We start from the raw sequence: 13,274 nt of genomic DNA, 5'->3' as shown, positions 1-13,274 counted from the left end.
TAATTACATTAAACTTCAGCGTTGTAGGGTAAATTTGGTGGTGCATCCAGTAATACAATTGACCTTTCTAATTACTTAACTAAATGACTGCCTTAAATAATTAGGCTATAAATCTGCTATTTAGTGGTTGAATACTAAGTAATTTGTAATCATTAAATAGTGGATTTATAGCCTGATTATTTAAGGCGATTGGTTGTATAAGCTAAAGCTCGAAAGCCATTAATGTGTACACTACCTAGCTAATCTCCAGATTAACTAAGGTGATCCATTAAAGTTTCAAAAAATGTTCCGTTTCTCAAATTACCTAGGTAATCTGCACATTATTTACTAGGCACTTGGTAAAGTGAAAATAAGATCTTTGCTGGAACAACAGCAATGTTTCTATGTGCTTAAATTAACATAATGTCATTTATTTAATTTTCAATAACTAAAGAATCAAGTTAATACAATCAAACAATCAACAAATTAGTTGATAGAATCAATTATCAATCAATTAAAAAACTGTAATACAAAAAATCAAACGGTTTAAAATATTATTACAATTAGGGAAATGAATTTGCAAAACATATGATAAAATTGTGCTTAATTATTAGTGCAACTAAAGATTAGTGACACTTTGAGTTACATAGCAATTGGTTTTTGCGACAAGCACACCTATTTGTGGTACATTTAGATTTGCAGTCACATTTTCTGAAACCCTGCCCAGTACCAAGGTATTGTTTTATTGCTGTTTGACGTAAAGATATTTCTACAGCAGGGACATCATCTTTCGTTAAAAATCACTCTTTACAAACACTAAATTCAGATTTTGCATACAATTGTTTTAAAATACTCGTTTTAGTACCAAATTTATAAAAGCCATCCTCTGTTTTACTAAGAACCACAGCTAAGATTGAGTGTGCATTAGTTTTTGCTCTGTCTTCTTCGGGAAGTAGTAGGGAAAGGAAACGAGAGAAACAAACTTTTGAACTTTAACGATACGGAAGCTGTTAATGTGCAGATTACCTAGGTAAAATGCGGAAAACTCTTTGATTCCGCACTTTAACGAATCAACCTAGTTAATCTGGAGATTAGCTAGGTAATGTACACATTAACGGCTTTTGAGCTTTAGCGGCAACATATGTATAAAAATAAAATATATATTGGGCTTTACGAAGTTTGATAGACCTTTCTAATTCCTTTAAAAGATATTCAACTTTTTTATATAATATTTGAAGAAAATAAAAAAAATTGAAAATATCACACACACACACTTTACATTTACTTTATTTTTTATATAACTGTCAAATAATTGTTTGCGAACAAAATGAATCTTAATGGTTTTCTAATTCAAAGAGTTGCTACACAGCTTGAAGAATCAATGCACTTATTTTGAGTTGTTTTTTTGAGATTGCATCTTATCATCAGATCAAATGCTTCTGCAGTATAAGATATGATGTTGAGATCCATTGACTCCTTGAGTTTTATAGTTATCCTTTGAATTAGATAACTGATGGAGTAGATAGTTAAAAAAAGGCATTAATGTTTTTGTTAGTATATAACAACTTATTATTCCAGTTTCTATATTTTAATGAAATACTATATTTTGTATGATTCATTCTGCTACTCACAACTTGGCAATTAAATGATAAAAAGAGTTGAGTCTATTACGTTGCGGATATTTTAACAATGATATAAGAAATATCTATCATGGTTAATTAAATGTTTACAGAATACAAAAAAAGTGTATGGAGATTAATAAAAGTAAAATTATTGACCTGCAGGTGACAATGAATATGTGTGTTAGGAAATAAATATTTATATCTCATTATGTATTCATATTAAAAGTAAACAATAATGCGTATAATTTTGTTTTATTAATTAAAAATGATGTAGTTTTCTGTAAAATTCAAGAAATTAATTATTCAGATTAATAAAGTCTTTATTTGTGTTTATTTATTTTAAGTTTTTTTCCTCTCCTAGGGATAATTATACACTACAGATTAATCCATTTTCGGGTATGTGCAATGAAGAACACCTTTCATATTTCAAGTTTATTGGTCGAATAGCCGGAATGGCAGTCTATCATGGAAAACTTCTTGATGGTTAGATTTAAAATTATTTAAATTTAAAAATTTGGCTGATGGTATTCACATTTGCATTCAAATATAAAATATATAAATATAATGACGGAAAACAAAGACAATTTTGTAGCTTAGATATATTTATATATTTTAATGTAAGTTTAAAATTGTATTCTTTGCTAATGAATTCACAGATTTGTTGCAGTATATTTTTAAAAAAATTACAATTATAATTAATTTTTATACTCTATTCTATAACATTACTTATTTCTTTTTGCTATTAAATATACAGATTAATATACAGTTGGACTTCCACATTCAGAAGTTCTACTATACCAATTTATTTTAAAATACAGTTTTATGTGGAACGTGTGTTTTTTACATTTAAAAATGTTTGTATTTAAGAAAGTTTAAATTTCATGTAACAAACTTGTGAAAGCCAGATGAAATTTTAAAAAATATTCATTTATTTCTTCAACTTCCATTGCCAAATGTCATTATTGGTATAGTGTAAGTGTAGGTTATCATACTATATTACTACTAAAGATGTTAAAACATCTGTAACAGAGGATAGTTTCAAATCAACAAGAAAGTGTTTCAGATGAAAGTTTCAATTATTTAAATAAAGTTAGAATTGTTCACTTGAAATAAATAACTTTTGGCAACAGAAAATGCAAGAAAAAGTCAGTAATTTTTGCTTGTATTTGCATTTTAACATAAATACTTATGACTGATATAATAAATATTCTTAACAGTTTTTTTTCTTTAATCAATTCCAATAAAAATACCATCTTTTGTTTGATATTTTTTTATAAACTGCATTTTAATGAATTATCTTTGTAACAAAATCTCTGTTTTTCACAAGCAATTTGCTATATGGAAGTTTAACTGTGTATTATTAAAATTAACTTTATAATTTGCGTGATGTGAATATATTTGATGTTTATTTTTATCACGTTTTATTATAAAATCCCTTTCGTTTTCTTACAGCATTTTTCATTCGTCCATTTTATAAAATGATGTTGGGAAAACCAATAACATTGAAAGATATGGAATCTGTGGTAAGTGATTTGAAAAACAATTTTTATTTGAAATAAAAACATTCTCTTGATATTCTTTTTGGATGGAGACTTATTTGTTGTGAGAAAAATTTTATAGTTTGTTAATTTGCAATATGTGTAACGATGATGACTTTCTGCACATAATAGTTTTTTTGCAGTTATTTTTCATTGCGTTGACATACTTGTAATATTCTCGTGTTGCGTGCTATGCATCTGTGTAAAAATTTTGATCAAATGTTTTTTACAAGTGTGACAGGCCCTCAAAAAACTGCTGTGGAAATTTGTCATCTTGCATGTCTGGTGTTCCTTTTTTTATATTATTGCATGCGTAAGTTCTACCTCTGCATGCAATCATGTTATTTGGCCTTTTATTCTATTTTCATTTTACTGTTTATTACAAAACTTAGCTACAGATAAATATTAATATGGGTAAAAGTCATATTCAGCTTGTAGAACAGCCACTTCAGATGCAAAGCTTTTGATATCGTGCAGGGTCTAAACTTGTTTCAGATTCCACATAAAAATGTAGTTTCTCATCCTCGTATCTGTCCATGTTCAAAACAGTATAAATAAAGAAATAAAATGACATTAGGATGATTTTTACAGGTTACTGTACATGTGCCATATCCACATGCTATTCTGAATGTGTACCATTATAAAAAGATGTGTATTTATCATTTGATTCTTGTACAATAGGAAAATCTGAAAGTGATTTTTGAAATCCAGAGTATTTTTTATGATAATCAACTATCCTAATGCCAGAGGTATTAATGATACATTAGCAAAACAGCTAGAGAAATAAAAGGTTATCTTAAAATTATGCCTTATGACTTAATTTAATTTTATATTATATGACAATGTGCCCTAAAATTGTGCAAATGCTTTCTGACATTTTATACTTATTCTAATCAGAGTCAATAGATCACCTGGTCTTTAAACTAGTTTAAAAAGTGAAATTAATGCCATTACTGGCCACTTGCACTGCACTGTAACCAGTTGAAGTTTAATCATACTTTAGTTTCCAGCTTAACCTGGTCTCAAAGATTCTGCGCCAATTCAGTTACAATAATTTATCAAATAATAACTTACTTTCGCATTCAATATTTTGTTTTATATGTGCGCAAATAATTCACAAGAGCACAAATAGTTCAAATCTGTTTTGAATCATTCTTAATAGTACTTTAATAAAATATTTTGCTAAGTAAAGAAGTAATTCATCAATTTGTAATTTACTTTCAGGATTCTGAATATTACAATTCCCTCCTTTGGATTATGGAAAACGATCCAGCAGAATTAGATTTGAGATTCTCGATCGATGAAGATTTATTTGGTCAGATGCAGCAAAGAGAATTAAAACCCGAAGGTGCCAACATTTCTGTCTGTCAGGAAAACAAGATGGAATATATTGAGTAAGATATAATTTTTTTTTATTTAAATACAAATTTATGTAAACTTTCAACACAGCTATCAGATAATTTTTAAAACTAAATTTAATTTTTTTAAATCTCTTTACATACAATACTTTATCTTAAAATATTTAAAGTGTTTTATGATAAAGATTCTTACAATTTTAATACAAAAATAGCACTCGACTTCATTAGTTTTTGTTTTCCTTAGCAGTTATTGTTAGACAGCATTAAAGACTTTGTTTTATAAAAAAAATTAAGTGATTAATGTTTTATCTTTAAGATAATTGCTTTGATGTTTCTCTATGTTAATAGCCTTTATCTGTGGAAAAGTCTTTTATAAGTCAGTTTTTTATTGTGTGGAAATTGTGCGTTTTTTTTATATAATTGTTAAAATTGCGATACCTTGCTTCAAAATTGCACTAGAATCGCTTTAATTTTTGTTTTTTTATCCAAAACATATCACAGTTTACAATTGTTAAATTTTTAATATGATACAAATTTAAAATAATAATTAAATTCCAAGTTTCCAACAACTACAGGAAAAAATTAATGTTAAAAGTTATGCTTTATTCACTTCATTTGTTACTTAGTTATAATGATTTTTCAAACAAAAGAAACCATACTTCTCTAGATGGTGCCAGGCAGATTTTGTTAGACAGTAGCTCTAAAATTACTTAGCCGTTGGGTATAATGACTGTAGCAGGATATTTATGACAGATGCATATAGATACTCATTCATTTATGTGTAAATATTGTATATTATTCTGCATATATATTTGTATCGGGCAAGTTCTGATTCAGATTCTGATTTTGTTGTCGATGTTTCTTTATGGTCGAGATTGCAAAATTCATCACAAATCAGGAAGCCATTTGAATTTTTCAGTGAAGAGAGAGTAAAATTGCAAGTAACTGACCTGAATGATGTATTAGGAATTTTCAAGTCTCTCTGAAATGATGAGATAATCAATCATATTTGTGAGGAGACTAACATGCTGAGTGACAATGCTGAGTGACATACAATGCAGAAAGTATGTGTTCAGTATAAACACCACATGGGAGGCATTGATCTGATAGATCAGATATTACCCACTTTATCACTCAGAAAGCATCTAAAAAAATATTACAAAAAGTTATACCTTGGGTTTTTGGATGTGTGTGCACCAAACTTGCACATTATCCATGAAAAATTATGCAGGAGACTCACACTGCTCGAATTCAAATCGAAATTGATTATGGAAATATTTGAAAAATATGGTGGGAGTATGCAGACTAGCAGTGTGTGAGAATAGAAGGTTCTGATCCACCTAGATATCTTACAGGTCAGCACTTTTTAGAGAGTTGGAAACAACAACAGGAAAAAGTAAATGGTAAAACTGTGTTCTATGTAATGCCAATAAAAAGAGGAAGCAGGTAAGACAGATGTCTTAGGCAAACTAAGTATTACTGCAAACAAAGCAACACGTGTCTCAGCTCTACCAATGTTTTGAGGTATATCATACTCAGTTGCGCTATTTGTAAAACCTGGTTTTCCACACATGAGACAATATATTTGTTTGTTCAATTATCTGTGCCTCTAAATATTTTATTTGTATCACTCCCATACCCTAAATATAATTTCTTGCACTCATAAACATTTTATTGGTGTTATATTGCATATAAACATGTTCTTTTTTGCATATAACAGCATTTATATGGTTTTTTTTTTTGTGCATTTATAAATATTTTGTTTGCATAATAATGTGGGATTATATATTGGTATTCATGTGCAATTATACTGCTTTTTATTGTTAAAGTTTTATAATTATTAATTAAATGATAATACCAGATTCTTTGGGCCACAAGTTAACTTAATTGCCTACCGTGGGTCTAAATTACTTTATATATTTAATTAGCCAAGTTATATTCCAAAGAATCTGGCATTATCATTTGATTAATTTATAATTTCAGGCTTAATTTACAGTCTAATTTTATAATCATTAACACAGAAACATTCTTAAGTGATTGAAAATATTTCAAGATTTTCAATAATTTAAGAAACATTTTCCTTTAAAAAATACTTTTATATAAATTTAAAATCTACATTTCGATCAAATGCTAACAGAAATAAGGAAGTATTTACATTGCTCTGTTTCATTATTTGTTGAACACTAGCTTCTTATCCTTTTGATGTCTTATATAATGATGGATTTATTATGTAGAAAAGCAATGCATGTATGTAATAATCAATAATATAAAAAAAGTGACCGATGAGGAAGTCAGTCTGAAATGCATCTAATGTTAATTGTGAAAAAACAAATACGTATCAATGAAAAGAATTGCTATATTAAACTCGGGATTTATGGCTATTTTAAAAATTCGATGAACAAGAAATGCCTGAAAAAAATCAGAGATTGTCTGGCTTATAGAACGAAAAGTCTTTAGTCACAAATAAAAAAAATTGCTTTGTTTTCTTATTAAAATATATTAAAAATTACATTTTGTTGTTGTTAATTTAGTTACATAAACTTGAAATGTAATTAATTCAAAAGTGCTTGACTGTTAACTGAAATTATTAACTTGAGTCATTTGATTTTCATTTTGTATTTTAAATATGCTAAAATAGAATTGTGTATTACAATGTTATATTAAATAAATTATTATTTTTTTTATCTTTCTCTAACAGACTCGTCATCAAATGGAGATTTATGTCACGGATACAACCACAAATGAATTCCCTTCTAGAAGGATTCAATGAAATTGTACCTTTATCATTAATTAAAGTGTTTGATGAGCACGAATTAGAACTCTTGATGTGTGGCATTGGAAAAATCGACGTTAAGGATTGGAAACAGAATACTGTATATAAGGGTGGATATCATCCGAATCATATTGTAATTCAGTGGTTTTGGAGAGTAAGTACTTATTTGTTAAAAATAATTTTAAATTATTTTATATATTTTTTCTTTATCGTTAATGTATTTAACGATAATCTAATGTTTTCATTTCGTCAAAATGTTGTACATTTATTATCTCAGTGTTATGATTTGTTTAGCTTGACACCAAATATAATATTTTTGGCTCAGAGCTTTCATAATTTGCTGTAACCAAACATTATCACGTATTAAAGTCCATTGACATGTAGACAGTAATGAAACTTTTAAAAATAAATCAATAATAATAATAAACATATTAATATATAAAAATTAAGTTTAGAAATCATGATTACAAATAAACACAGCACACATTCACACATTTATATATTTATATTTAATTGAATGGATTGGCTGAACAAATTTTGTATCGCAAGCGTAATTTCAGAATGTTTGAAATCGTTTTAACGCAACCTACTCCAGTATTTTGCCAAAATACCCTATGGATCAATTTACAAATACAGTTTCAAATATGGTACCGACTTGTGCCACCCTTGAGCCAGAAGGTACTAATCGAGTAACTGGGAAAGAGCAACAAGTTGTTATTAGTAGCAGGAGCATTGATGATGCGACCAGGCTAAATCCTAATGGAGACCTGACTGCTGATGTCTCTCATAGTGAGAAGAGAACTCTGCGCTGTACTAAAGTATTTAAAATTGGAACTTGGAACGTGAACAGGTTACACGTAGGAAAGTTGAACAGCATCAAAAATGAAATGAATTGGTTGAAGATAGATCTTCTAGGCATCAGTGAAGTTCACTGGACTGGAAGCAGATTCTTTAATTTCGATGATTATGTCATCTACTACTCTGGAAATGATACCATCTGGTGAAGAGGAGCAGGTTTCATTCTGCACAAGAAGATCAGTTGCACCGTAGAAAGCTTTTGAACAATTGATGACAGAATCATAGCAATCTGTATCAAAGGGAAACTTTGCAATTTTACAATCCTGCAGGTTTACAATTCTGCATCCACTGCTGATTCAGAAGAAGAAGTAACTGAGGCTTTATACAATGAACTCCAAGAAACACTTGTGTCAGACTTTAACAAAAGATGTTGTCTATGTCATTGGTGATTTCAACGTGAAAGTAGGTGAAATGGAGAAATCATGCATTATAGGTAAATTTAGTCTTGGAGAACGAAACGAGTCAGGTGAATGACTGATTCAGTTCTGCCAAGAACAGCAGATGACTGCGATGAATACATGGTTTGAACAGCCAAGGTAGCAATTGTATACATGGACTTCTCCCAATGGAAATTATCGTAACCAGATTGACTACTTCCTGTGCCAGCAAAAGAGGAAGAGTTCCGTTTTGTCTGTGAAAACATATCCTGGTGCCGATTGCGGAATGGATCATGAACTGCTTGTTGCCAAAGTGAAACTAAGGTGTTGTAATGTCAAGTGACCATTAACGACACCAAAATTTGACGTTAAAATGATCCCTGCTGCCTATGATATCGAAATAAAGAATATATTTGACTCACTCAATTTCGCAGAAAAAGAACCAGAAGAACTATGGAAAGATATAAAAGTACATATCAATGATGTAACACATCAACTCATTTCATACAAGATGGTAAAATTGGCGAAATGGATATCAGAAACTACAATAGAAGTAGCAGAACAATGAAGAAAGGCAAAAATCAGTGGTAACCGAGAGGAAATGCAAAGATTAAATGCAAAGTTCCAAAAAGAAGCCAGGAAAGATAAAGGAAAATTCTGGGAAGAACAATGCAAGAAAATGGAAGTAGCAGATCAGAAAGGCCTCATTAGACAATGCTTCGCTTATGTGAAGAAAACCCAAACACCATTTATCGCACGTAAGGCAGCTGTCAATGGCCAGGATGGTCATGAATTACACGATAAACACGCATTCAAAGAAAGATGGAAGGAATACCCAGAACAACTTTACACCAGTGAAACGGAAGTTGGTACCTAAGGTATTGAAGGGGAAGAACTGACAGAGCTGGAGCCAGACATCTTAGAAGAAGAGGTAGCATGGGCACTCAAACAGCTGGCCAGCCACAAGGCCCCAGGAATCGATGGAATACCAGCAGAGTTACTGAAATCTTTACCATTAAAAGTTTTGACAGCACTGTGCCATAGTGTGTGGAAGAATGGTCAAATGATTGGAAAAGATTATTTTTATCCCCATACCAAAGAAGGGTGATACCAAAGATTGCTCCAACTATTGCATCATCGCTCTGATTTCACACGCTAGTAAGATTCTACTGAAGATTGTTCAACAGCGTATGTACTCAACCATAGACAGAGAGATGCCACATGTACAGGCAGGTTTCTGAAAAGGAAGAGGAACACATGATCATATCGCTAATCTTCATTGGATGATGGAAACAGCGAGGGAATAACGAAAAGATCTATACATGTGCTTCATTGATTACTCGAACAACTGGACAAGAAGCCACTGTAAGAATGCCATATGGTGATACAAACTAGTTCAAGATCAGAAGGGGTACCCACCTGGGCTGTATCCTTTCACCATTGCTATTCAATCCATATGCAGAGGTGGCGATGAGGAAAGCAGATTTGAATGAGTCTAACATTGGAGTGAAAATTGGAGGCAGGAACATCAATAATCTCCAATGTGTGGATGATACCACGCTGCTCGCGGAAAGTCAGGAAGATCTTGAGCAGCTGCTTCTGAGAGTCAAGCACGAACGTGCAAAGGTAGGGCTGCTTTTTAACTTCAAGAAAACCAAAATAATGACTACCGCACAGAATATGGAACTCAAAGTAGTGATCAATGGTGAAGAAATCGAGATAGTGGAAAATTTCATGTTCGTCAGGTCCAAAATCAACCATAATGGAGATTGCAGTCCTGAACTCAGAAGACGCATAGCCCTTGGACAAACCTTGATGATCAGCATGAATAGCTTTTGGAAGAGCAAAGACATCTGCCTCCAAATTAAGTGCAGATTAGTTAGAGCAATTATTTTTCCTATTGTCATATATGGAATTTAAAGAAATCAGACACAAGGAAGTTAGATGCTTTTGAACTGTGGTGTTGGAGACAGCTTTTGTGCATTCCATGGACAGCGCAGATCACCAACAAAACTGACTTAGGCAGAGTCCAACCGAAAATCTCACTGGAAGCCAAATAACCAAACAGAAATTTATCTTTTTTTGGTCATATAATGAGAACCAACTCCCTTGAGAAGGTGATCATGCTGGGGATGGTTAGCAGGAAAAGAACACAAGGCCAACCAAGGACTTGGTAACTCGACACAATCAAAAGTGACACTGACTTATCTATAACGGAATTGAAGGAGGATGTGCAGGTTAGAGAGGCATGGAGAGCTTTGATCCATATAGTGACCGAGAGTTGGACATGACTAAACAGATAAGATAGATAGGTTTAATTGAAAAATTTAAATTACCTTGGACATATAAGCATAAAGTTTAAAATACAAAATGATAAATATTTATGATCTGTCTTGTGGCAACAAACTTAAGAAAAATATTTCTTAAGTTTAAACATGTGTATTGGACTTCGTAACTTAATATTACTTTATTCAAATAAGACAACTTTTTAATTCCTTTCAATACTTTTAATTAATTTTGTATATAAATACACACACGCAAACGAGCAATTATTTATTGTAACATCATTATTTAATTTAAAATATATGCTCTCCGCCTAAAATCGGTAGTGTCTTGTCCCTGTACATCATACTTTTCCTGTTACAATAGAGTTGTGCCGGTCATCTATCTAACTCTTTCAGGGGGAAATTTTTGAATTGAAATAACTATACATGATTAATTACATTACGTATAACCCAATTAACCATGTAACTACACGTATAACTATAATCCAATGCAAACTGGAAGTTCGTATATAGTTAATCTGGGCCTCCCCAACAAATTCTTTGTTGTTACAGAATTTTAATATAAAGTCATTGATAATATTTTAACTAACAAATATACAAAGCATTTCATAAATAGGAGAAATCTCTTTAAATAAATGACTTAAAATCAAGACTAATTAAACACTTTCACAAAGTATACAAACAAAACAATTTCATAATTTTCAGTTCATTATTCACTTACATTTGTCGGAAATGTTAAAAAAGTTTGAACACGTATTAATTTTTAATTTTCTAATTTTGGCTGTATACTTTGTTTTAATAATTCTAAAAGTAGAAGCATCTTAACATAATGAAAAAAATTTTTAATTGGATTTCAGTTAAAGGCAGAAGAAAACTTAGTTTTTACTTATTGTTACAACTGGAAGGAAATCTAAGCAGAAAAGAACGAGTCTCCCATAATACGTAAATCATAGCTTAATGTAATAATTGTAAAGAGTACAGAACATTACAATTCTTGTGATCAACACTTCGGCAATTTAATTGAAGTTATTTTGAATACATTAAATGTACATTTTTAATATAGATATAGAAAATTGTTAGTGAATATTTATTGTTTATTGACAGCCACAGTACAGGATGGTTATAATTAAATTGACCCAATTCGGTCCCCTGTAGAGCCCATTCTGCTTATCGGATTTTGATGAAACTTGAAATGTCTGTTATGTAGACCATGGGAAAGAGTTTTTAACAGTAAAAAAATAATTCAAAATTCAGACCACCAGGTGAAAATGTGGTGCCTAAAGAAGGACCAAAACAATTTCAGAAATATTAAACTTTATTCAATCAAAGAATGTGTTTAATGTGTGCTTCACATTATGTGTTCAAAGCACATTACACAGCATGTTCAATGGTAGCACAAAGAAAGTCTCCATGAAGTTCAGCAACATGGCATGCGATGCTGGCTTTCAATTCAGGCAGAATCCTAATCTCTCCTCCATAAACCCAATCTTTTAGCAATCCCCACAACCAGAAATCATGGATTCAAGTCCAGTGAATGAGGGGGCCAGGTATCCCAAAAAGCATTTGATATTGCACGATCTTGACCAAAATTAGCAAGAAGAAGTTTCTTGACTCGTCCAATGTGGGGAGCTGTTCCATCTTGCATGACGACAGTGAACTGTAAACGTTGTTATTCCTGTAAGGTAGGAATGACTTGCTTGTTGAAGGAGTTCACAGTAATGCACACTCGTGACAAAGCATCTTTCAGGCTCTTCACGAGTGAGATTTTCAAAGAAAAACAGCCCAATAATAAAATCAGCAGTAAGTCCACACAACATGGTCACGTAATCAGCATGCAGTGACTTTTGGTGAACAAATTGGGCTCCCGCAAGGAACCCCATATGCTACAGTTCTGATTATTCACCATTCCATCTAACAGAAAGCGAGCCTCATCCGACCACAGAATTCTCCACGGCCACGCATCATCAGCAGCCATTCTTGCCAAAAACCAGAAAGCAAAATCAGTATGTCTTTTGCAAGATTGCAGCTTTTGCACAATGTGGATCTTACACAGATACCTATTTTAAAATGGACTGCAGAACTTTTCGTATTGTCAGCCAGGAGATGGATATTTCGCATGACACCACTTGAGCACTTGTTGAAAAGTAGAATATAATTAAAATAATAATAAGTAATGTGGCTTTGTGCATAAAATATTTTAATAATGTTTTATTTCTTTAGTGTAAAGCTTATAATAACTTGATTAATTTACTTAAATACTCGTATGTATATATATGCTTATATTTTAAATAAAATTCTTCCAGGTTCTTCTTTCGTTTAATAATGAAATGAGGGCAAGATTATTGCAGTTTGTGACGGGAACTTCTCGTGTACCTATGAACGGTTTTAAAGAGCTCTACGGAAGTAATGGTCCACAGTTGTTTACTATAGAGAAGTGGGGAGCACCTAATAATTTACCTCGTTCTCATACATGGTAAATAATAG

General features: G+C 31.3%; 1 protein-coding gene across 1 annotated transcript in view; it reads left to right on the top strand.

Annotated features, from left to right (window-relative positions):
• Window positions 1-13,274, top strand: part of Nedd4 (E3 ubiquitin-protein ligase Nedd4) — an 83,497-nt gene that overhangs the window by 68,394 nt on the left and 1,829 nt on the right. The window contains exons 16-20 of the mRNA XM_067284374.1: window positions 1,963-2,084; window positions 3,054-3,124; window positions 4,364-4,533; window positions 7,196-7,424; window positions 13,094-13,263. Coding sequence (XP_067140475.1) covers window positions 1,963-2,084; window positions 3,054-3,124; window positions 4,364-4,533; window positions 7,196-7,424; window positions 13,094-13,263 — 762 coding nt within the window. The remainder of the gene's footprint in view (window positions 1-1,962; window positions 2,085-3,053; window positions 3,125-4,363; window positions 4,534-7,195; window positions 7,425-13,093; window positions 13,264-13,274) is intronic.

This window comes from Centruroides vittatus, unplaced genomic scaffold, assembly GCF_030686945.1.
Source record: "Centruroides vittatus isolate TY-2023 unplaced genomic scaffold, ASM3068694v2 scaffold_1172, whole genome shotgun sequence".
NCBI lineage: Eukaryota > Metazoa > Arthropoda > Arachnida > Scorpiones > Buthidae > Centruroides > Centruroides vittatus.
Note: the sequence above shows the minus strand (reverse complement) of the source record. Positions and strands in the feature narration are given on the sequence as shown.